General features: G+C 37.0%; 1 protein-coding gene across 4 annotated transcripts; it reads right to left on the bottom strand.

Moving 5' to 3' along the window:
- Nucleotides 1-1,256: 1,256 nt before the first annotated feature.
- Nucleotides 1,257-26,281, bottom strand: LOC117563671 (polypeptide N-acetylgalactosaminyltransferase 5). 4 transcript variants are annotated; one of them, XM_034242094.2, is made up of 11 exons: nt 26,198-26,281; nt 25,473-25,543; nt 8,037-8,910; nt 7,620-7,969; nt 7,388-7,554; nt 7,011-7,329; nt 6,635-6,812; nt 6,155-6,335; nt 2,885-3,024; nt 2,406-2,639; nt 1,257-2,338 (listed from the first exon to the last, which is right to left on the bottom strand). In XM_034242094.2, exons 3-11 carry the CDS (start codon nt 8,214-8,216, stop codon nt 2,192-2,194), a joined length of 1,896 nt encoding a protein of 631 aa, XP_034097985.1. In that variant the 5' UTR covers nt 8,217-8,910; nt 25,473-25,543; nt 26,198-26,281; the 3' UTR covers nt 1,257-2,191. The 4 variants fall into 4 exon arrangements, with proteins under 4 accessions (XP_034097985.1, XP_034097987.1, XP_034097986.1 ...); XM_034242096.2 differs by lacking the exon at nt 6,155-6,335 and adding an exon at nt 4,017-4,197; XM_034242095.2 differs by lacking the exon at nt 26,198-26,281 and adding an exon at nt 25,960-26,099.
- Nucleotides 26,282-26,733: the final 452 nt, after the last annotated feature.

Here is a 26,733-nt window from a genome sequence, read left to right as displayed (position 1 = left end):
TTTAAAATATCCATAAAAAGGCATAACACTAGAGATATTTCGCTTCCACATATATATTGAAGTCAGTCCATATCAAGTATCATTAATTTTCTGTATGCGGTTTCTTAGGTAATTTAATGTATAGAAGAATTCCATTTAAAAGATCTATGAATAATAGCGTCAACTAAATCTATGTGTCAGAAATCATAGATGATCAATTCTTAGTTATGTAGATTTGTAGTCCAAACTAGTTAGCTGCAATTTATCTCCACTAAATTATCTCCAAGTTAGATTACTCACTTTTTCAATTTCTTTCTTTTTTATTTATAAAATTTAAAAAGTTTCTAATTAAACAAAAAAAATACATCATCTTAAAACTTGCGGCTTAGTTCAAACGCTTTGTGGTTGTATTTTTTAATATATTTGTTTTTCTTTTTTTTTTTGTTTTGGGAGATTTCACAATCGAAAACAATTACAAATTATATTTCGCTAAACTAAATAGGAGATTTTGGTTGAGGGGATCGTGTTCCCCTTGATTCTCTATGAATGATTGAATGTTGTTGTTTACTTTATTATTTCAGTTGTCTTTGCTAATTTAATGCTAAAATTAAAATTGCACCGTCACCAGTTATAGTATATATGTATATCATCTCTATTACTATATATGTATATGTATATGGTTTTAAAAAATTAATTTAGCTAAAAAGTTTTACTTGGCTTTTACACGTGTTGTTGTTGTAGTTGATTAGTTTTGTTTTTTTTTTGTTATGTTTTAGGGACAACATTGAAGTCAGTTATTTAGTTGTATCAGGTTGCATTTTGATTAAATATTTGATAAATATTTACACAACAGCAAATCGAGTAAAGTGGTTTCTTTTTGAGCACATACATTTAAATTTAGTTGCTTGTAATATTAAGAGAGCTGCTGCTGTTGTTGTTGGTGTTTTAGTTGTTGTTGTTGTTGTTGAGGGTTATGTGAACTACGCAAAACTTCCGACTAAGTCTAAACTCTAAATTCGAACTTAGAGAATTACTTAAGTGCTAAATGCAAATTTTTATAGTACAAGTTTTGCACACACACGCATTATTAACTCTTCTCATTCACACACATACACATATATATCCGTTATGTATAAATAGTTATTTTAAATGTATAATTTTTATAGCTAATCCTCTCTCAATTTATATACAACACTTTTCGTTTACGTTTTAGTTTACTTTACTCATAAATATAGTTTTTGTTTTGTTTTCATTTTAATGCCTAGACTATGTATATGTTTTTAGTTTTCAATTTTCTTTTTTTTTTTTTTTTTTTTTACACTGTATTATGATATGCGTGCAATTGTTTTATTACGAATTTTGTAGAATGATTATGGTTTTCAAAGCAATTTTCATTTGTTTTCCATGTGATATGCAGCGCCCGTTTTTGTGGTCTCAACTCAACTCGAAATTTGGTACAAAGCGAAAAAGTTTTTTTTTAAGAGGGGTAAAATTGCCAAAAGCAGCAAATTAAGCTTAAATATTAAATATATAGAAAAAACACAACTCAATTTTGTATTAACTAAGGGAATGTGCTGGGTACAAGATACTCTTTCATATACATACATATCTCTATGAGGCATTTATCCTCATTGCAATTCAGAACACGCCTTTTCGCCGACATCTCGACACTCTCCTATGACACATGTTAGTTACAATTATAGTTGCTGTTTTATTTTTTTAGGGGGGTTTTGTTTTGTGTTCTTGTTGTTGCGAACAATGTCATTTAAATGCCAATTTATTGGTACTTGGTCGAGGCTAGGTAAATACATATATTACAATAATATATTCAATTGCAAAAGGATTTGCATAAAACTAAACACACACGCTCGCATATAACACATATATACATAGATATATGTGTATATTCACTCACTCAATTGGGAAGACATAGCGCACAACACACACTCACACATGCGCTCGCACACACAGAGATAAAGTTGGGATAACTATCTGCTTAGGCTAAACAACTTATATTGCATAAAGTGTAAACGAAAAATGCTTGAAAATCCTTGCTAATATAAATCAGCAGCTCCTTTTGCTTTCTCCTTTCTTTTAACATATACTGCTGGCAACTTAGTTAACAGTTTCAACACAAATTGGAAGTTCTCAGTTGTTAGTTTAGGTTGTAGATTGGTTTTTTGTTTGTTGGTTTGTAACTCCTTGGGGGCTGTTAGTGCGCCTGCCATTTGAACTTGGACTCCATGAGCCATTGTTGTCCCTTCGTGTAGTTGCAGGGCCTCAGCAGCGGTGTGCTTGCATCATCCCGCGTTGCACGCTGCAAACACTGCCCCGTATTCGTGTGGCGTATCCATTTCTCCTGCAACACAAAATGAATTCGATTAATCACTGAATGATTTACAAAATTTACAGTCACATGCACTTACCTCCGCATCGTAGACCCATTCCTGATTGCCGCCCATATTATGGCAGCGCACCATGTTGACGGGACCATTCGAGCTGGACGCATCGAGGCACAGATCATCGGACATGATCTGCTGACGCTTGGTGTAGGCAAACACCTGATTGCCGCCAAGACCGTGGCAGTAGCTAATGCCAACCTTCTCATTGTACTTGCGACCCATGGTATCCAGGCAGGTTTCCGTTTCTGCATTGCGAATCTGCGGAAGACATAGTTTTCAAAGTTACGAGTTTATTCCTTAACTTCATAGGCTTACTTTTAAAGTTTGTTTACATTTTAATAATACAAATTAAAAAATATAATTTTTTTCTGAATTGTATTTCTTATTGAAAAATATCTAATTTCATTGATTAAAATATAAAACAATTTTGAAATAAAGTGTAAATTTTGATTGTTATTTAAAAATAAAAAGATTTGAAATATTGAGGATATAATTCAACTTACCTCGCCCAGATAATAATAGTCCAGTGGCATTAAGCTCTCGGGATAGACGTTCTCCAGATACCAGCGGAAGCTTTTGCACTTGAGACGATCGCGCAGATTCTTACGATCGCTAACATCACCAGCCGAAGCTTTGCGAGCACCTAAACAAATCGAAGAACCACAAGAAAAAGGGGAGAGAAAAGATATATAATTGAGTAAGATTTATGGAATGATTGCTTAATGCAAACATCTATGTTAGTGTGTGTGTAAGTGTATTGGAGCTACATTGGTGTCCGTTAAAAGCAATATACAGCAATATATATATAGAGTGAGGTTAGGTCAGCAATAAGGATGTGCAAAGCTGTCAAATATATTTTAAAAAGTAGCATAATATACATTGATATAAACATAGATATAATACAAACACATTCAAAGCATGCAGAGGTGGAGGAGCATTCATATCGCTGAGGTGCTACAAGTCGAAAACAATTGGGAACAGCATTACAGGGTATTGAACTCATAGAGAAACCATAGAAACAAAACTAAGAAATACGTGTGTGGCGGGACATAAAACAGGCGTCTTGGTGAATTTCGGGACAAAAACAATAAGAATAAGAAGAAAAAGGAACTTGAATCGATAAGAAAGAAACGGGCAAAGACACAAGAGAAAGAAGAGCTGAAAAAAAGAACAATTGCAAAAACAAATATACAGGGTGAGAGAATTGTTGTTGTTGGTTGGGGTTGCGGTTGGGTGATTGATTGATTGATTGGGTGGTTGGTTGGTGGGTTCATTGATTGGCCATGCCGTAAATCATATTTATATAAGTATATATTCGACTGATCATTCGATATCTTAAATAAAGAATATAATATATGTGTAGAGTATTTATAAGACAGACAATTGCAAAATGCGGAGCGTGCGGCTTGCTCGATATATATACGAAACAGATAACTATATTATAGAGTGAGAGAGAGAGAGAGAGAGAGAGAGAGAGAGAGACAGAGGCAAAGACAAAGACATATAAAGACAGAGGCAAGTGAGTGAGATAAAATTATATAGAGAGAGAGAATTAAAGTGAAGAAGCATTCGAAAGTATTTTGTTTTCTTGTTTTTGTATTCATGTTTTTGTTTGTTGTTGTTTGATTTGTTAACCTGGATAAAAACTGTAGTAGAACTCTTTCCAGTCGTCCAGCCAAACCTCAACCAGACGCGCATTATTGTGATTCACAATCTCCGTGGTGCCGCCTGGGAAGGTATACGGCGTTGACTTGCGAAAGACATGACCGACTCGGGAGCAGGGCGCTATCTCGAGGACACCGCCACACATCCACACCTGGAAGGGGGTGGGGAAAGCGACGAGTGCGGTATTTCATTGATTCATTGATTGATTGATTGATTGATTGGTTAAATGCGAAGTCAGAAGTCAGTTCAAAGTAATCGAGCAATGTTTAGTAGTGGGCGAGAAAGTGGGAGAGAAAGATGGTACACATATACATATTTTGTATCAACAGATGTCCTATTTTTATCAAATCATAAATGCATAGATAGCCAAGCGCAAACGGGGCAAGTTCCCTTTACTTAAAGTTGATTAACTTAAAATGAATTACTTGACTAAGGACTTACAGGGAAAACGAACCCTAACAGCTGACATGGGCAGAACAATTTATGGCTTCATCGGACCTGTTCACACTTGAATCGCCAATTACGAGAACGAGTGAAAGCAACGATTAGTTGCAGAGGTAACGAGTCATTGACATCCTTATAAATAACGATTGGGTAACAAGCAGTATTAAGAATAGTTATAAAGAATTTGCAGAGAGTAGAGCAAATAACAAGTGCAGACTCGTTGATTTCTAGCCAGAATTACTTGTAACGAGTAACATTAAAGGATCACTCGTTTCGCTCGTTGTTATTGCCGCACAGTGCTTGACGAGAGACAGGTCATCGATCTTGCCACAACGAGAGGCGCTTCAAAATACGTATATATAGAGATGTAACGAGTAATAATACCACGAACAAAAATATTAGTAACAACTTAAGCGAATTAAACTAAATACTAAAATTAATTACCAATTAGTGTATTTGATTAACAACAAAGTACTTAAATCAAAATGGAAATCGTAAATAAAAAAAATAAAGCAACGAGAGTAAAGTACGAGTACGTTTTATGTACGTTAAGTATAGCTTAAGTTCAATGTTAAGGTTTCAATACAACTGTTATATTTACTCGCATATACGTTTTACAAGTGTGTTATATACTCGTTAATATAACGCTTTTAAGGGTTCAATGTGTTGTTATACTGTTTGTTGTTTGTTTTATATAGTATGTGGTTATTGTTGGTTAGTCTCATTAGACATGAGCATGAGCACAAAATTCAAGAACATTTAGAAAGAGTTTTGTTAAAAACAATCAAAGAGCACACTAAATAAGTTAAATATATTTTTGCTGAAAACATATGCCAGTGTTATACGATAGCAGTGGCATTAGTTTTCGAATTGTTATCACTGTTATACATTATATATAGTTATACAGTTACATATACGAGTATGTACGTATTATTTGTGTTAACTAGTTGGTATTACGAGTAGATTAAGATTCATTTTAATATAGAATCAACTATATATAGATATAATTATCGAAAACTTGATGCTAGTTTTAGTTATGCTCAAAACAAAGTCAATTCTTGTTTTTGTGGCAGTTGCTGTTTGTGATTGTTGTGTTAGTGTTTTAGTGAACCTTTTGTTGGGCTTTGAAACTGAAATGCACTTGCAGTGGATTCTGATTTATGAGATATTAAAATACGGGAAATAAAAGTTTAATCCCGATTTACGAGATATTAAAAACCAGAAAAACTGTTCTAATAACAAATTTGAATTTACATTTTCAAAAATTTCTTTGTTTATCGTGACTGTCAAATTAGGAATTTTAAATAAATTTCAAATGGAATAATGTATTCAGCAGAATCTTCATCCAACCTACTGCAAACGCATTTATATCTTCGGTCAACCGAAGTTAAGTGCAATTCATTGTCTTTTGTTATAATTTTTGTTATTTTTTAGTAGCGTGTGAAAGCCAATTACAATCAAAAAATTTCGGTATAATTAAAGAGTTAGATGCACGTTATAAGTATAAGTACAAAGTTGTATTAGAGGCAATTGTTTGTGTTTTTATGTAGTTGTTGTTTTGTGATTTGTTTTTCATATTATTATAATTAATACTGTAGTAGTTTTTAGGTCTGTATTTTTTTTGTTTTTGTGGTATTGTTTGGTTTTGTTGTATATTTGCGAACCTGTGCTCATTGCATAATAGAAATCACGCCACTCGTCCAGCCAAACCTCGGCCACCCGCGCCGCATTATGCAGCACAATTTTGGCCACGCCGCCCGGGAAGGTGTACGGCGATTTGTCGCGGAAAACGTGGCCCACATGCGAGCAGGGTATAATTTCTAAAATGCCTCCGCATTGCCATATCTGAGAATTGTCATGGATTTCATTTCATTTGGTTTGTTGTTGTTTGTGTTGGTTGTTTTTTTGTGATTAGAAAATATTACATTATTTTTTCTTCTTTTTTTTCTTTTAATAATAACAACAAAAAAGATGGAAAAATAACGTTGTAACTTAAATAAAGAGAAATGATAAATAATAAATATCAATATCAATATCAATATATATATAGAATAGGCAACACTTTTGTTTGCGGCTTGGCTTTTGGTTGCTGTAAGAACGAATAGAAAAACCAAAGAGGCGAATATGAAATGAGTTTGTCTTACTCTAAACGACATCTCCAGATTCTCGCCACCCCAAATGTCCATGCCCTCGTCGTAGGAGCCAATCTCATAGAAGTAATCCTTATCAATCGAGAACAGTCCACCAGCCATTGTTGGTGTTCTTAACGGCGCAGTTCTATCATTGTTTCTCCTCGCCATCTCACGCTGTGGCACACGATACCTGAAAATGTCGAATGTATTAATAAAGATTGGACTAAAAGATGTTAAATTAAAAGATAATTGATTTGCAATCATCACAATTGTATAGCACCAGCTTTTGTTTTATGGATTTGCAGCGAGTCACAGCTTAATTCAATCAATACTTCATTTAAATTTGAAAAGATGTGGACAGTCAGGTAGACAAAAGCATTGAACTCACCATCTGAAGTTGAGCTTCCAGTTGAAGCCACCCCACGTGGAGTCCGAAGCGGTAATGTATTCGAATGTCTCATCCGAGATGACATCAATGATGGGACACACAACTGTGCGACGATTCTGAACAATGCGCGCCAGCAGCGGCTCCAGCCAGCCCTCGGTGCACTCACAATGGGCGTCCAGGAAGGTGATGACCTCACCGGTCACATGCTCGGCGCCAAGCAGACGAGCACGTATCAAGCCAGAACGCTTCTCGGTGCGCAGCACGAATGTGCGAACTGGCAATTGAGCCACATAATCCTCCAGCTGTTTGCCCAGGAAATCTGCAGCAAGAACAAAGGTGTTAGTTGAATTCTATTAAAGTGGTCCTCGTGAACTCACCTCTTTCGCTGGCATCGTCGACGAGGATGATCTCCTTGAGCAGGGAGCGTGGCGAACGATTAATGACACTCCACACGGTGCGCAGCAGCGTCGTCCATGCCTCGTTATGGAAGACTATCACAATGGAGGTGGTGGGCAGCTTTGAGGGGTAATGTTTGTGACGGCAGCTAAAATTTGAAAAAGAAATAATTAGTTGGTCACTTTAAAAGGAATTAAATGCAATTATACTTACTTATCGTGCCGCACATCAGTAAGCGAGCGATTCAATGAGATCATATCACTGGCCAGTAGATTAAATTGATTCTCCTTGAACTTCTCCTTCATGAGATCCTTCATGTCGGCGGGTATTTTGACGGGTTTCCCCATCTCGCCCGGTTTGCCCTTCGCTTCGCGTACTGTGGGCGCTTGGAACCATTTCTTGAGCAAGATGCTGCGATATGTCATCGAGATGCCGCCCGAAGCAAAGCCCTGGCCCATGATGGGTGCAACGCCAGCGCTATCACCATCCAGAGATTTTTCTGTATTGATTTCATTGTCATCCACCAGCTGGTTATCATCAACCAAACGCTCAGCATTGGGTAACTGCAAGATGTTCAGAATTCTTAATGTGTGAAAGATATTTGATAGATAGAAAATAATTCAATCTTACCTCCACATCGTATTCGCCGGCTCGTTTACAGCGCCAGCCATCCTTGCCTATGCAGTCCGAGTAGTGAGCAATGAGCACAAAGTCAAAGATCACCCAGACCAAAGATGTGAGCAGCACAATGCGACAGGTGTTGGAGCGCATGCGTCCCCGCATTTTGCGTGTGAATGTTTGAAATGACATGTTTAACTTGTTTGTTTTTTTTTTAGTATTTGATTACTTAGGTTGCGTGTGACAAATTTGATTTGTAACTGTCAGTCAGCTGGTAGAGCAATCAGCTTTTGTCCGTCTACGAAATTGTGTGAGAATGTTGGTGCTGCTAATAACGTAAACTGCTCTTGGCTATGTTAAGTTAAGCGAGCATTCTGTTAAGGTGTGCGACGATATGTTAATATTATTTTCTGGTTTGTTGAGTTGTTGTTGCCCTATGGTAAAATGTATAACTTTTCTTATCAGACTTATCGTTAGACACGCGTCGGCTCACTTCTCTTTCTCTTGACTTCAAGCGTGAATCGTTATTAATTAGTTTGCTGCTGCTGTTGTTGTTTGTTTTTTTTTTTTGTTATTACTACTGTTATGGTTGGTTGGCACATATGTGGAGCAGTCGCTCTCTCTGTCTCTGTCTCATACGATGTTGTTGCTCAACTAGTTGCCCTTCTTGCTGCTGCTGCTGCTGATGTTGTTGTTGTTGATGGTGTTGTTGGTGGTGCCGCATCCTCTCACTGCTGTTGTTGGCTGATCCATTGAGACGACGTCCAATTCGAGTGTCGCCTCGGCCAGCTCATGCCTCAACCAGTTTTGCGCCGCTTGCCTCTCTACTTGATTTTCCCTTTCAGTTCCACGCACCACAACAAAAAGACCTTGAGATATTATTCAACTACAAAGAAAGCAAAAAAAAAAATCAACAAAATTAATCATAATGAAAGAAAAGAGCCACCACTACTATTATGTAAATATGAAAGTTATTTTTTGGGGTTTCTGAGGAAATCAAATCTTGGAGCCATGACTTGTAATTGTTTTCAACTCTTTCACACCTTTAATGATTTTAAATTTGATGGATTGCGGCTGACAGCGTAATATCTGATGTTTGTTTGTTTCTTTGCTGCTGGTGTCTGGTTGTGTATGCAAATAACAATAAATTCCATAAAAGTAAAAACATTCAATACCTTTTTTCTTTGCTGTCTGTCTGTTGTTTCACCGCACAATCCTCGTTATGCTGTCAAAACAATTCTGCACCCAAAAATGCAAAAGCAGTTGACGGAAAAGGAATCCACAGCACAGCACACTCGACAAAAGCATGAGAGGGACCCAAATACCATTGACAAAGGTCATAGTCACAGCACTCCTAAAAATGCCACAGACAACAAGACTATAGCCGAAAAACCGGCAACGAAACGAGATGTCAGCGCTGCTGCTGCTGCATCGAAAATATCATGAGAAAATGTTGGACAGTGAAAGGAGCTCGACTGGCCACATACCCTACCCTTTTGGTAGGGTACTTCAAAACTCAAGTGCTTATTAGGCAACTTGACATTTAAAGAGAACAGTGACATGAAAAGCTCTCTTGGCAAAAGTCAATCAAGCTGACAAGAGAGATGCACACTCATCTTGCTTAAGCTCGTTAAGGTGACAAGCGGCGCAAAAATACAAATGAGTTTTCTGAACCGAATGGACCCGTTTAAAGCTCACTCTACTCCGTGGGGTATAACAAAAAGCGCAACAACTCTTAACGGTATTTTTTGCCATGCTTTTTTCTTTTTCTCTTTTTTTTGTTTTGCACAGAAAAACATGCATTTGAATCATTCATAAGGCATGCGACGACTGCCAAAGCTTCTCCTAGACAGACCCCAGAGCATGATAGAAGAGGACGGAGAGGGAGAGCAATTGATGGAGGTAGAGAGCGGCAAAGCGCATTCAAAACCAGTTTCCCATAACATGATGCACTCGCACACTCTCACCACCATACACATACACATACACAAGCACACAGAAGTTGAGAGCTCGTTGAGATGACTGGCTGCTGGCTGTCTGTGAAGAGCGGCGAAAGGGAGACGACGGCCACTGTTAAAATATGCAATTGCATGTGCGGAACCGAAAAGAGGCTAAAAATGAAGTGGCAAATGACAGGCGAGAGAGCGAAAGAGCAAGACAGCACACACACAAACACTGTGCAGTGTAGTGTGCCCTTCAGCGTGGGCAGCAGGGCGGCGACTCGTCAATAATGCATACCATATACAATATCACAAGATACAAAACGAGTTTCCAGTTGATGCGATTGAGTTGTACGCACGCACACACACACTTACATACAATAATTATTGCAAAAGCTTTTTGTTTAATGCGTTAAAGGCAATGGCAATGGGACAACGCGAACGTTAACGTTACGGGCAAAAACTGCACATTTTTAATTGATACATTATGCAGGAAGTCCTTTTGCGCAATGATTTTAATTATTCAAAAAAGAATAATGCATAATTAAAACCAACACTTTTTCAGATTCATTGCCCAAAATATAATCAATTTCAACTGTCATTTTCAGACTTTAATTATGCAAATAAACGTTACTGTAATGTAATTACAGTCTTATTATGTCCAGAGATATCAAATATACATAATGCCGTTATAATAGCCAAATAGCTATAAAGCTAATCCATCATTGCGTAATCCTTTGAATAGCCCCCAATTATGACCGAAACTGAAATTGTGATTGTATTTATGTTGACGCTTTGAAGGTTAAAGCTACGTTGGTCACAATACCTAAATCATTTAAGGTATGTGTGCAATAAATGTTCAGTTCTACAAATCATATTGAAAAAAACTTTAGGGAAATAAAATTTGCTTTGCAGGTCATAATTTATTGAATAGCTTAAAATTACATGAATAAAATATATTATCAACACAATATGTGTGCGTTAATGCTGAAAACCTCGCTACTGCACATCTTATCGTTTTTAGTTACAATATTTATTGTATGAACTGTATTACAGTATTATATTGTAGAAAATAATAATGATAAGCAGCTTCAATGAAAGATTGTAATTTCCGTAATTATAATCTATGTAATCTCTTATCACATGATCTGCATGACCTCTTAATCGCTTGACCACACATCTACAAGCACTTAAACCTTTCTGTACGCCTCATGCTTCAGTCTACAGTTAAGTCGGTAATTTTCTGTACCGGCCTCCAAATTTGAATTTAAACAGCTGACGTATTGCGGTGAGACACTGTATCAAATTGGCATTTTAGCAATTCGACAGCAGTTTATAAAATCGTTAGCACAAAAATCGAATTCAACATAATCATGACAAAGCATGATCCGATTTAAAGTAAGCAACTTAGAGTTTAGTCTAGCCTTCACAGCTGCGACCTCTGAATCTATATTTCTACTTTTAACTTTAAGACTTCCACAACAGAACTCCTGCTTATGAAGCTGCTCTTGATTCTGGTGGCCTGGTACGCTTCACTGAATACATTACTCAACGAGTGAGACTGAAGGCACTTCGTAGAGAGGAGTGATGGAAGATCAGCTATACAAAATACCACGTCATCGGAAAGTGCATGGTGAGGAAGTTGGTGGAGGAAACAGTTGCTGATAGTGCTGAGGCATCAAAAGATGCCTTAAAAAAAAGCAAGATAAGAACCTACAGAAAATATTAATATTTTCTACGCACAAACTTTGACAAACTTTCTTTATTTTATTTATATTATTATATATTAACACATCAATAAATTATTTAAATAGTCGTTATATAAGAAATATTAATCATTTTTACATCAACTATATATATAAATTCTTGTTTAAATTAAAATTAAAATATATAATATACAAAAACATATCTTCAACAATACATAAGATTTAAAAATGTACCATTGCCTAAAATGTACCACTTCATAAAATGGTTCCACTGTACTGCAAGTGTACGAAATGTAAGCCTCCTCTACCGCTCTACCGCTAATTGCAAGAATTAACAGCTGTTATAGCTAATGGACTGCTAACGATCTTGTGATCTGTGTAGCAGAGTCATCAAGCAACGTTCTTCTTCTGCACGTAATCAGTGTAACGAGATAATTGAATTTGCACTATTAGCGACAACAATATTAATAAAATAGACACATTACCAGCACTTAATTATAATTCAATTCAAGGCAATTGAAGCAAAGCATAACAATCACTCAACTCATAGACTCCTCTATCAGCAATGATGCCGGTTAAAATTGGAAAGAACAGCGCAGAAAAAAAACACTCAATGTTAACAGCAGACGAATGTAAAGCACAGAACATTAGAGTAAAAGAGAAAAAGAGAGCGAGGGCAAAACGTACGCCTCCAGCAATAACAATTGATGAGTTATAAATGTATGTTTGTGTGTGTGTGTGTATGAGAATGTGGGTGACGCTGACGGCGCCGTCTGTGAACTAGTGTTCTGATTTGTTTTTATCGTGTTTTCTCCCTCTCACTTTGGTCTGTGTGTGTGTGTGTGTGTTCGCTGGATAAGCTTTATTCAAGGTTTCGGCTATGCAGCAGTGCGCGTAAATTTGATTTTGTATTTTAATTAAAAGTCGCACAGTCGAGGCGCCTGAGCAATGTTTCGAAAAGTTGTCAAAGTGTCATAAATTGAAACGACGCTCACTTAACAGCGTTCCCTCACTCACTCACACACACACTAGCTCGCTCTCTTTCTGTTTATGCAGCCAGCAAAGCGGAAGCAAAATTTTTATAAGAGCAGCAACGCGGCAGCGACTGTTGCTGGAGCTGTTTATTGCCACTGATAAGCGTGACATGGCAGGCAGCTTGTGCGTGTGTAAGCGAGAGTTGTCGGCACTTGAAGCACACAGAACACTTTAGCACGCTTGTTGAGTGCACCGCACTTTAGGCAACCGCCTCTCTACCTCCCACACCAGCAATTAATTTGATGAAAATCTATGTCAAATTTCACGTGAAAAAAAGCGCCGGTTCAGATAACATAAATGTTCCACGTTCGACAAAGCTTTGAAGCTCTGCGAGCGCAATTCATTAATGAATTGGCGCGAGTTGGCAAAGGTCGTGGCAGCAACAACATAAAGGCAAAAAGCAATGAGTATAATGGGGGTACACAGCAATAACAATTGCAAATGAAACTGTAACAGAAATTGCAATTAAGAAACGGCAAAACAAAAGAGCACAGCGAAACCCAATTTAAAAAAAATACAAAAACAAATCGCAAGCAATTAAATGCAATTAATAAAATTGTCAAATTGTGCAATTACAAACGGCAGTGGCCAGACACAACCACGTTAATAGACATCGGTTGAGATGTTTGTTTCCCATGCGCATTTAACATTGCGCTGTTAAATGTACATAGCAGAACTATGTAAAAGAGTGATCAGCTGTTATATTAACAGAAATGAAATAGCTGTGAAATGAAATGCAATTGTAATCTAAATGCAGCCCACATCTCATTTCTAGCTGTAAAAATCCCACACAGCCAGACAATGGCATCCACATACACATAAATTCATCATTCAAAGGCCCCAGTGCGCTTCGAAAATAAATCACTTGCTGTTAAGTCGAGCGCAAATACATTTTGTATAATTAAGCACGCGCATTTGGCGCACACTCGAAACTCGCACACAAACACACACACACATAGACACAACACTCCAAATCCGGCATAAAAACAGAGCATCAACAAGAACAACAATAACAAAAGTCCCACAAAATTTCGCATAAACATGCGCCGCATCAGAGTGTGAGCGTGTGTGATTGTGTGTGTGTGTAACCCGTCGCTGTTATCCGTGATTGAAATGACGCAGCAGAAGCTGATGCACGCAGGCCCTGCACTTGCCCTGCCTTGCCCTGCCTTGCCTTGTCTGCCTGCCTGCCGCTTTAATGATCCGTGATGGCCGCCAAACCGACAACAGTTTACAGAGAGTCGCGACCTGGTTCGCTACTCGCCGTTTGAGGGAGCCACTTGAGAGGCGCGTAATTTATATTGCACACAAATAAAATTTATTTCAGTTACATGTTGGCATGCACAGCCGCCGGCACTGATACAAATTAGTCTGCTATAAATACGCGACACACACATATGTACATACACTTACAATTACATACTCAAGATACAATCCGCAATCGGACAGCGAGTCAAAGTCATAAACACACAAAGCGACGCGAGCCGGCAAAAGGGTTAATGAACTACGCGACGTCGCAACGATGCTCAAAAGAAACAATTTCTACTAATCAAATGTTAATTTGCCAACCGGCTTCGCCTTATCGTATTTTGATTAACTGTACACCTTTAAACCAGATTGAGTAGACAGACAGTCGAAGCTTTCAATCGAAGCGATCAGCTGTGCGATATCTAAATTTATATGACAAACTATTCAAGGTGAAAGAGTGACTAATCTGTAAATTAAATCATTGGCGGTTTAAATTCCATTTTAAAAGAAGTTTACAAGTTCTTAACTTCTTTAAACAACAATTATGTCTGATTTTATATAAACCACTCAAAATACAACTTTAGCTACTTGCAACTAGAAAAATAACATTCCTCTTAAACGTTTTTAGGTGTCATCTTATAAATAAATTTATTTCCGCAAATTTGCATTATAATTCAGGAAGATTATATAATTTAAGAAACATTTTCTAAGCAAATATTGATGTATATATTAAACACTGGCTACATGACACATTAGTTTCAGATAAAAAAGAAACAATCCTCAATCAAAACCATGTTTAATTAAAGAGGTTTATTCTAAGAGTTGTTTAAAGGTTGAAGATTAAATTTAAATATGCAATAAGTTGAAAGTTTTACTACAGTCGAAAACAAACAAGTTCTTGTGCACTTTACTTTATTGCTGATGTCAGCCAAAAGTACACAAAGAAAACTATACTATTTGAAGTATTTGCATTATAAATATAACTTGTTAAATAGACACCAATAAACTGAAACTGACACGTCAAACTAAACATAGTAGAGAAAAACCTGCACAAATACAGTCAACAACATACAAATAAAAGCATGTGAACATTATGTATTTCCAAAGCTATCCAAAGTCGTCAATCCCCAAACAGCTGTTCAAACAATTCTCATTCTTATCAATATAAAAGGTAATTTTTCAGCTGGCTTAGTTGTAAGTTGCTCTGTTACCAAAGCCCCAACGCACCCCGAAGAAAAGCTAAGGGCATCAACGGAACATTATTAACAATTTATATAAAGCCTACTATGGAAAAGGCAACTGGGGATTTCTGATTAATATCCAGCCGAGAGAAATCCGGCAAAAGCGAGACACGAAATTAAAGAAAAATGGGCACAGAAAATGTGCAAAGAAATGTGAGAAATGCGACGAATTGTGCGCGATTGACAAGTGGGCAATCTCGTATTTTTCCCTCCTTCCCTTTATTTATGTGGCCAGTAAAGAAAGCTGTCGTCATCATCATTATCATGCGAATCCCATCAGTTATTCCGAGAGCGTTACTTGTCTCCCAGCAGCTCATAAAGCGAGTGCTGCACTAGAATCTTTCGTTTGAGGCAAAAGTTAAAAACAAAGCATGATGAAAGTTTGTTCATTAAACCGAATATTAAATACGCTATAAAATTTAAGACTACGTTTTCTCGTAAAAAGAGAACTAATGTTATATTTAAGGAATTGCGAGAAGAATTACAATAGATTTTGCATAAAACTATATAATTCTAACAGATCACTTGAAAGTATAAGTATACCCTCTAAAAGTAGAGCATAAAGTATAGAAATTCAGAAATCAACGTCTCTTAATACCATCCATATGCCTTGACAAATTGCAAATTGCAAATACCATCTGCAAAGCGTATATAAATTATAATATATTATTTTTACAGATCTCTTAAAAGCATAGTTATACCCTCTAAAAGTAGAGCATAAAGCATAGAAATTCAGAAATCAACGTCTCTTAATACCATCCATATGCCTTGACAAATTGCAAATACCATCTGCAAAGAGTATATAAAAATTGCATGACACGCATTTTAATTAAAATCAAATAGAGACTCCAACAAACGTGTGGGATGGGGCATAGTCCGCGCTAATTCCAACAATTTGTATGGTAAGTTGCACGAGTTTCCCCATTCTCATGCCAAAAAAACATAAAAAAAAGTACAAAGAGAAAGAGAGAAAAAATAGAATAGCAAAAAACAAAAAAAAAAGCCTTGGGGAGCTGCCCCATAATGCCCAACGGAGCAACCCGAGTTGTGTGTTGATTCGGATTGTGATTCGGGTTCGAGTTTGAGTTCGAGTTCGAGGGTTTCTATGCGGTTAAATGTACCAGATGAGCGCGCCTCCTTGGGTGGGTTTCGGGGCGTGGCAGGCAGTGCGGTTAGAAAGCAGAAATATGCTAAGCGGCAACCGTTTGCATAGCAATTGCCCATTGCTCATTGCCAGTGTGCAGACAGTTAGTTGGACAGTGTACACAAAAAGTTGCCCAGTTTTCGGCAGTTGTAAACTTTCTGCTCAAATGGTAAACAATTCGCAAATGGAGCATACTAACAGATACTCTATAAATGAAATGTTCTGGGAAAATTTTAATTAAATTTAAGCCTTAAACTAAATGGTATAATATCAAATATCCATATCAATTAATTATCAACGAATCAAACTAAAAGCAAGAACATCATTAAATTTCAAAGTGTTATCCAAAGCAATCGATAGTAATAAAGTTTTACTATAAATTATACAGTCGAGCACAAGCACTTAATTAGCTTAAAGCCCTCATATAATTATTTTATCGCATTGTAATTTCAGGTTACGACCCATTCTTTTAGCTTTTTAACAAGACGCGTTCCTTTCTCTCGGATCACTTCTTGGCATTGATGTGAACTGGACAAATTGAAGACACCCTTTAGTGTCGGTCGGTAAGTACAAAAATGACACAAAATACGCAAAAAGGAAAAGTTTTTTTTTGAGGTTTGACATTTGGTCCATGGCCCTTTAATGTAATGTAGCCCATCAACGAACGGTGGCTCGACTCGACTCGACTCAACTCGACCCGCATCATTAACTTTTTTCCATGCGCTCATTACAAGAGCAACGTAGAGTCAACAATGCTAGAGGTTTATGCCATGTCAGCAAATTGTGTTTACAAAAAAACTGGAATTCAAATTATCAAAAGAAATCGCAAGCAGAAGAAATTTAAACGGAAGTTTACAGAATTTTGAGAAAAACATTGGATTGAAGGTCTAACAATATTTTAGATGGAACCACTCTTAATTACTATTATGGAAGAAGAAAATATCGTGCCATACCAATTTCTTCGATTGTCTATAAATAACTTTATTTATCAAGAATTTTTATCATCAAACTCTACATCATTAAAAGTTCTGTATCTATCTAACAATCTCTTTCTGTACATTGTACTCATCATGAATTTCAATTTAGCAGCACACTTTGGCACTTTCACAAAAGAAATTTGATTAAATTTTTGATTTTTGTTTTTTTGTGAATTTTATCATTAAGAACATCACAGTTGAAAGTTTGCAGAACAGCGAACAGTTGAAGCTGCGAATGTTCGTAATATTATTAGCCATAAAGCGCTTATCACGTTAAAGCCATTTAGTGAGCTGCCAAGTTGTCATCGGGCGTTTATCACAGTAACGTGCACGCATGAACATTAACAGCTGTTGACATCATTCGCTTGTCTTGCGGTTTTCACAAGCAAAACCCCAAAATACTTGTCATCTCTCTTTATGCTCGCTCTTCCTATCGCCCTCCCATCCGTCTCAACTCCCTTTGCTCACTATCTCTCTTTCTTTTCTGCTTCTCTTTTATTTTCTTTGACTGTAGGGGCCATTAAAATGTTATTTCCTTATTATTGCCCTTAGCCTTAATCGCCTTCGTCGACATCAGCAGCAACGGCAGCAACAATAGCAACAACGGCAACAAACAGCAGCCAATGGGGAGCACTTATATAGCAGGCTCAACATGTGAATGACTGACTGACTGACGCACTGATTGACTCAATGACGGACATACAGATGGACGGACGGACGGAGTGTGACAATACAATGAGTGTGTGTGTGCTGTGGAGCCCAAGTTGTCTGCGTGCCAGCGACAATGGCCACACATTTCTATGGCATGAATTTCTGAGACACGCCACGTAATCTTCAGACTTGCGTTGAGTATGTGGCGCCACATACACGCACTCGAACACACACACACACACACAGTCATAAACATGAACACCTCCTCACCACAAATAGCCACCCTCTCACAATATATGTATACCCCATCGCAAGCGCTTAAAAGGGTATGATAATTTGGTGAGAATCGAAAATGTAAAACTACAACTAATTATCATATATATTTCTTGAAAATTTCAAGTATTTATCATATATATTTCTTGAAAATTGGTTATTACATTTTCAAGTTATTATCATATATATTTTTTGAAAACTGGTTATTAAATTTTCAAGTAATATTACCTGAAATTTCTTGAAAATTTGATATTAAATTTTCAAAGTAATATTTCTTGAAATTTCTTGAAATTGGGTGTTACATTTTCAAGTAATATTTCAAATAATTATAAGATATATATCTTGAAAATTGGTTATTAAATTTTTAAATTTTTTATTTTTTTTTAAATTTTAAAAAGCAAATAAATCTTTATTAACGGGTATTTTGCAGTCGTGTCTCACTTCCCAGCTGCTTTTTGTGCTTGTGTTATACTATAGCAAAACTGCAAACAAGAAATATTTGTAGCTGCGTCACGTCTATTATGATTATGTTTATATTAAAGCAACAACAGCAGCCTCAGCCTCAGCTCTTCGTATTCGTATGTATGCAAATTTTGCTTGAGTTGCCAGTTTCCAGTTAAAATCGATAAGAGATTTAAGTAGAGTACGCCCCCCGTTGGCCCGTCTTTCGACTGTTGTTAAGTTAGTGCCATATGCTAGCCGGGGGCGTCATTGCAAAAACATTGAACTAATTAAGAAGTTGCGTAACTTTGGCCCGCCCCCTCAACGGGGGCATAAGGGGCTTGGGGCCACTGAAGAGACCTTCGACTGGCCATTGGCAAACTTGGCAATTAGTTTAAGTGCAGTCAAGCATTACACAGACGTACCTCAAACACTATTCTCGTCTGTGGCCTCTTATCACCAAAGACGACAATCAATTTAAGATATGCACGAACAACAAAAACCTAGACATAGACATCAACATCAACTACGACATCGTTTGTGTCTCTCTCTCTCTGGATCTGACCTGGACCACGTTTGGCACCTGAACGTGGTTGGTTTGCTGTTTATTTGCTTTTATTATTTTTCAATAGTTGAGTGCAAATATATGTTAAGCAAATACTTCAACTACAATTGATGTCAAACCATCTGTGAACACTCTAGTTATGCTTCCCATGCACTCAACACGTGGGTTGTACATTAAGTAATGAATACAAATTGAGAACAAAATCAATCTAAAAGCAATTTAGAAAAGAAATCATTTGATTTGTTTGTGATGTAAATGGTACACTTGGGATTTGCAATCATATTATTGCTTTATTGTTACTTAATGATATTTTATAGAAAATCCTATTGCAATCATTCTACTTCATTATTTTCTTAAAGTCCTAAAAATTAACGATATTTAAGAAGTAATCCCTTCATTCTCTATGATATTTGTTATACTTTCAGCGATATTTCATTATTTTCTTAGTCTTTTAAAAATTAACGATATTTTAAAAGTAACTCTTTCATTCTCTTTAATATTTATAATACTTTCAGTTTGGGATTTGCAATCATATTATTGCTTTATTGTTAAGATCAAAATATCGTTTGCATCGCTCTGTTACTTTATGATATTTTATAGAAATATCTATTGTAATTCTAGAGTAATCATTCTTTTTCATTCCTATTTTAAGACTTTTAAAAGTTAACGAGATTTAAAAAGTAATTTCTACATTTTCTATGATATTTGAACAACTTTCATAGACGCAGTCTAGAAGTGGAAATACTGAAATACAAAGTAATCATGTTTACCTTGGAAGAATGTGTCTACATTTTATTGTTATTTAAAGCATTCATTCCTCCTCATTTATTCCATAGTCTTATAAAAATTAGCGAGATTTTTAAAATAATTCCTTCATTCTCTAAGATATTTCCACTACTTTCAGCGATACTATTTTTTGCTTGAAGCTCTTGTCGTAGACAGAGTCAAGAAGTGGAAATACTGATTAAAAATAAATAACACAAATCGTGCAGAGTGTGATTGATGTGTTGAAAGTAATCATGTTTACCTTGGAAGAATGTTTCTACACTTTAGTGTAGTGTATCTTTGAGCACGGAAATGCCTGCAACCTAATTAAAGACAGGTTCTTATCTATCGCTTGTAGTCTTGCGACAAAGTTGTGACTGCAACTAATTACTTAATGAGCAACCCTCGTGGTGTTGTCGTTGATAGTTTTCAACATATTTTTTCCGCTTGTTAGTTGCGTGGCAGGCGAGTTTCATGCGCTAATAGTTGCCAGCCAGCCCAGCGCAAACAAACAGTTGATCAACATTTATGGGGTCGCTATTGTTGTTTTATAGTTAATGCTATTATTGTTGTTCTTCTTGTTGTTGCTGCTGCTGCAACTTTGAAGCTGACGCAGCCTTGGCAAAAATGCTGCGCTTGCTGTGCCGCGTTGCTGCGTTGGCGTTGACTTCGCCGCCGACGCTGTTGCAGCTCCAGGGCTTTGTCAAGTACGACGCCGAATGGCCCTGGATCTAGTTTTGGGGGCGTTGTTGCAAGAGGGAACGACGGCGACGACGCAGCAGCGCATGGCTCATAAATTTCTTGCTGCTTTGCAATATGAAATATTTGCAGCATAATTGAATTAAGTTCCGTCTGTCTGTGTCTCTGTGTGTGTGTCTCTCGTTCTCTTTGTGTGTGTGTGTTTTTGTTTATTTTGTGTGCAGTGCACTGTTAATTTTTAATTTATGCTCATAAATAAGCAAGCAATTTTCATTAGACAGCATTTGAAAGATGGCAAAAAGTACAACCAAAAGTCAAAAGAAAACGACGAATATGCTTTATGAATGCAAAGAAAGCGCACACACACACACACACACACAGAGACACACAAAAAGGTCGAAAATTTCTATGCCCTTGTACATTAACAAATACACACTCACAACACTTATTCAGAATATCTTTGCATTCGTAATTACATTTTCAGCTACTACATAGAGATTATAAAAGTAGATTTAAAGTGCTGTCAGCTATTGAAATGTTAAGTTAACATAAATCCATGGATAACTATGTTAATGTTAAGTGCTATGTTAATCTGCATGTTATATTAGCTGAAAATTAACAATAAACACGCTGTTAACATGACTTTAAGTGTCAAATGACACTCGGGTCTTCATAACTCAACCGGGTTTTTATTTCCATCCAAGATACAACTTTCTGCAACCACAAAAACTTAAAGTCGAGCAACGACAGCTGTCCAAAAGACAGTATTATGTGGTTATAAAAACAATTTCTTTTTGAATGTGTGTTAAGTTTACTTTTCACTATCCGACTAGTTATTAATTTGCAGCACTTTAAACTATTGTATTATTGAAACCGATTAAATGCTTATTTAAATGGACAAATCTAATCAATATGTTTAGCTTGTGCCCAGCTAACATGAAAAAAATATGCAAATTTGCATAATCAACTATTCAGATCGTTTAAAAATATGCTGTTAGGTGTCAGATTATTCATGCATAAAAATAATTAAATTCACAAAGCGATTTGATAAGCGTGATTTAATGAATGAACTAGTTTTTTTATTAGTTATTATTATGTGGGTCATTTCAATGTAGTTAAATGAACAATTTCTAAGCTTCACAAATAGAACAAGAGCAAACAGTGTATTTAATCATAGGCATTTGATACTTTTTTCTTTTTATTTGTGGAATTTACTATTGCTTCGACTTAGAGAGCTACTTGTTTTTGTCCGGTTGTAAAACGTTATACTCTAAAAATAGACAACTGCAAGAGCTTTAAACGTCAAGTTTATAAGAAGAACATGAACACGAGCTTCCACGAGCTGATCATAAAAAAGAAAGAAAGTGGGCGGCTCATACACACACACACACACACACATAGAGTAGGCAACGGGGCAGAACGGGGAGAAGAAGGTTGCGCATGACACGGTAAGTGAAGTTCTCAAGTCACAAAGTGGCTGCTAAAATGCTGCGTAATCATTTTCGGAAGCTTTCAAGTAACTCGAGAACTGCCGACAAGATGCAAAGGGGTGAAGTGTCGAAGGGGGCGGAGTGGGAAACAGAGAACGAGAGCAAATTGAGTAAAAGCTGTGCAAATACTCATAGGCGGCTACGTCAGCTGTAGATGAAGCTATGCGTGTGAGTGTGAGTAAAGTAGTGCAAGAGTGTGTGAATGTGTGTGTGTGGTAGACATTCCAAACAGTAAACGAAGGGGGGAAGCAAAAAAAAAAACAACTAGAAGTAGCAAGCAATAGCTTAAACGAAATAAGGCCAATGATGCTTGTAATTGTAGCCAGCAGAGTAGACGTCAACTTGACAACGATGATGTTGTTGATGTTGTAGTTGTTGCGGGCGTGCAGTTAAAGGCCTTGCAAAAGACTCAAGGCAATAATATCGCACTCTTTGGTGTGTAAGCGAGATAGAGAGCATCACACGCAAAAGCACAAATCAACACAAAGCTGAAGAAGAAAAAAAATCTCACACACACAAAGCAGCATGCAATGGGCAAGCTTTGCAAGTGATTAACGTTACATATGTGTGTGTGTGTGTGTGTGTGTGTGTGAGAGAAGAGATCCGCCGCCGGCTGATGATGAAGGCCCCCCTTGAAGTCAATAAACAAACAACAAGAACTGCTGCACAAAGAAAGACAGAGATGGGCAGATGCAGCAAATGCTGCCTTCAAAGCGAAGAGAAAAAAAAGAACAGAAAAGCTTTAATTACAAGTGAAAGACTGGAAGATATCCTATGTAATACAAAGCTTAGTTTATCGTTAATAATTATATTATTGAAATAATATGTATATGATATATTCGCAACACATTTTTATCGCATCTATTACACTCAACTGCTCATCATAACGTTTGTGGTAATCATAAAGCAAATACCATTTGGCATATTGTGAAGACTAGATATGAATATGAATCATTGAGTCTATTGTTCTTTGGAAGCAAAGTAAATCCGCTTATATAACCAGCACATTTTATTTATATTGTTCTTGGAATTATTTTTCGTAATGCAGTTGGCAATTTTAGCAAATTTTTGCTCTGCAGTGGCTGCAGGAATATATTAATGTAATTAAAAATGTAATTTATGACCAGCTGTATTCGTTATCAAAAAAAGCCAAAAGTTGGTTAAAAATCAGTTCTCATTGCAAAAATTGCCATATAATACCTCAATATGTTATTCATTTGCTAGAATTTCAAATTTATTTGCACCGTAGCATTAACTTTTGATAGAGTGACAAATATTTAATCCCTCAAAAGCTGTCCTATGATGACTTAATTCTCTTTCCTGTTGTGGACTTTTATGATGACATCTTTTCAGCAGCAGCAGAAACTCTTGACAGGCTACTAAAATCTCTTCTTGCACATTTATATAGCATAGGATAGGGAACAAACAACCACAGCAATGGCAACAGCAGCGGCAGCAGCAACAGCAACGACAACCGCATGTCGCACTGTGGGGAAATCTAGACAGCAGCATCCAGAGTTGTTTAGTTGTTCAGTTGTTCATTTGCTCTTTGGGCTTGTTAGTCGTTTTTGCTGTTAATCTTGTTGCAAGTTGTTCTTGTTGTAGTTGTAGTTGTTGCAGGTGTCTTATGTGTTCGAGTGTGGTTGTATTTCTAGTTTTAGTGCCTGACTCCGGGGGAATAGCGCGCTTTTGATGGCTTTCTCTCAAACAACTTTGGACATTGCAACAACAATCTGGACATATTAAAAGCGGCTAGTTATCTGTTTGTGGTCAGTGGCATGGCCCACTTTTATAGCTTCATTTGGCCACCAACAACAGCAGCAGCAAGCAGCATCATCCAGCAGTGGCAGCCACAGAAACGATGTACATCAGCCGGCGCTTAGGCAATTAAGCACTTCACCCCAGCCAAGTACACTCAGCAAAAAAGTCATATAGGCAGGCAATATTAAAAATACGACAATTTCTTATTGCATGTTTGCTATGCAAAAATCAGTCTATGTTAATACATACATACATACATATATATGAAGCCAGCAGTAGAGTTCTCAATTTTACCACATGTGATAAAATCAAATGAAAATTTTGTTAAATCAAACGGAAATATTGATAAGGCTGCTTCTGCTTCTGCCATTTCTTTTGCTTTCACTCTCGTGTAATGGGATTTTAGGATAACTTGACTGGAAAAAAACAATAGCACAACGGGTGGTTAGCTTTGGAAGCTCCCAAAACGCAGACAGTTGCTCAAAGCTTAGATGAAATAATCGAAGCGATATAATGAAAAAAGGTTGAGAATTTATTAAAAACAACATGAGTTTTTCTATGCCATATTTTGAACGATATCTGAAATGCATTTACAAATAAGAATTGTCAACTTTTCCTCTGAAAAAGATTTCTGGAAAGAATTTATTCTTTTAGGATTTCACACAGTGCCTAGATAATTCGTTTATCTGCTGTGCTTACAATCCGGAGTCTAGCCGGAAATAAGAAATCATTTCTTTTGTATGAACAAAATTTAGTTAAAATTTATTGCTTTGAGGTTTGAACCTTCATTATAATTGTGTGAGGTGAAGTGTGCTGTTTTTTATAGCAAGCGGCTTTTGCTTATCATTGCTTCGTTTGCTTCGCTATGCACTTCCATTAAGAACATTAGCTGACATTTCAAAAGAAAGTTGCCTTTTTTGCTGAGTGTAGAGAGCAGCGATAAAGCCTAATGCAATCACATCGTTGCCTTTTTGCCCCCCCTCTTGACCAAGTGAAGGGGGATGAGCACTTAACATTAATTACAGCGAAAAGGCAACCTTAATGCACTTTTGGTTCCACTGTGCGCGGAGCATTCGTTTGCTCGTGCAGTTGATAAAAAGTAAAATGAAGCACAACAACAACTACTACTGACGAAAAAAAAAAAATAGCACACACTTGCAAAGTCCCCCTGGCGGACGATAGCAGAAGTAGCGGCAGCAAATGAGTGCATAGAGCAGAGCAGATAAAAGAAAACCTGCGACAAGTAAAACACACACACAAACACATAGACGAAAAGCCAACAAAAAGCGGAATTGCAACTGCTGCTGGCTGCAGAGGCTGAATTATAGATGAGCAAGAAGAAGAAAGTGTGGTGTTGATGGAATGGGGGGAATGCGGGTCGAGCAACGGAACCGGTTTAATTGAGCGACGGCCTCCAATAAGAATCAAGTTCAATTCCAATTCACAACATTAAAAACACACACTAAATAACAGCAATAAGATTTGAAGTGTGCAATTTTCTTGTTCACTTACCTTAGACTTTGTGCAGTCGGCGTCTCAGCTGGCGTCGTTTTATGTTAGCAGCAGAGCAGTGTTAAATATGCCTGCGAAATGCAAAAAGGAAACAATCGTTGAATTTGGGAGAATGGGGCAACAGAGGTAAAGGCATAGGCCGGGATTAATTCGAGCGCCGCGTTCCACACACACACACACAACACTCGCAAAATGTGGGCGACCCGGTTTATTTACACGTTGTATTTTATACGAAGACGAGAACCGCGCCTGCTGCTGCTGCTGCTTCCTCTTCCTCTGCTGCCGCACTTTCTACAACTACAACAAACACAATGTAGCTTATCGTAGGTATCAAGTGCCTGCGCACACACACTTGCACGCACGCACACACACACTCACACTTTTACGCACGCACAATACAAGAATTTCTAATAGCATCGAGTGTGCGTTTTTTTTTTTTTTTAATTACAATAATTAAAGCATAATGCACAAAGCGCAATTTACTAACATTTTCATTGCATTAACCAACACTCAATTTTTCACAAATTATGTACATTTTTTTTATAAACAAAACACTCCGGCACTAAAAAATTACAGCTGCTTATTTTAATGGTTGTCTGTTATTATTGCTTTACTGCGTGTGTATGCCTATTGATTATAGTATAGTGTATTTATTGTATGCAGCCGTTTTTGTTTTATCACGAAAAGAGTTGAGCAAACGCTTAATTTGTTGTAAAAATACATACGAAAACAGACCACGCCACGCGTCCGCACAGTTTGTTGAGTCGAAAAAGAATGAGTGAAAAAAAGTGCAGAGCTATCGATATATCGATAATCAGTTTTGCGTTGACTATTCGGATGTAAACATTGCTCTTAGCAACATGTTGCTTGGCATGTTGCACTACACTAGCAACTACGCTTGCACACCGTATCGTTCAGCGTGGGTGCGAGCGAAACAGAACGAATACGAGATAATGTTGCTCATTTCATGCAAATGTGTCGATACATATGTGGCTACACATGGAGAATGTTGGGCTACACTTAGTGATGGTATGTATATGTTTTCGATGTTTTTATTTTATATCGATGACTTGTTTTGGTGTTTTTCTGAATGCTATTTGTGCTACAATATATTAAGCTTACTTTTGTTATCGATATTATAAAAATTTGCGCAAGCAACGCAAAAGTGCAAAAGAAACCGTTACATTAATTAAAATATAGCAGTATCGCGGGCAACGGCGCCAACTTGAAATCCAATTTGAACTAAAACTTTTATATGGCT

This window comes from Drosophila albomicans, chromosome 2L (assembly GCF_009650485.2).
Source record: "Drosophila albomicans strain 15112-1751.03 chromosome 2L, ASM965048v2, whole genome shotgun sequence".
Classification (NCBI taxonomy): Eukaryota; Metazoa; Arthropoda; class Insecta; order Diptera; family Drosophilidae; genus Drosophila; species Drosophila albomicans.
Note: the sequence above shows the minus strand (reverse complement) of the source record. Positions and strands in the feature narration are given on the sequence as shown.

Excerpts from the sequence above, each read along its gene's own strand:
- LOC117563671 (XM_034242094.2), bottom strand. The coding sequence starts at position 8,216 with ATGTCATTTCAAACATTCACACGCAAAATGCGGGGACGCATGCGCTCC. Across the intron at positions 7,555-7,619 it reads ACTGATGTGCGGCACGATAA|CTGCCGTCACAAACATTACC; the intron begins GTAAGTATAATT and ends TTCAAATTTTAG. Across the intron at positions 2,339-2,405 it reads AATGGGTCTACGATGCGGAG|GAGAAATGGATACGCCACAC; the intron begins GTAAGTGCATGT and ends TTTGTGTTGCAG.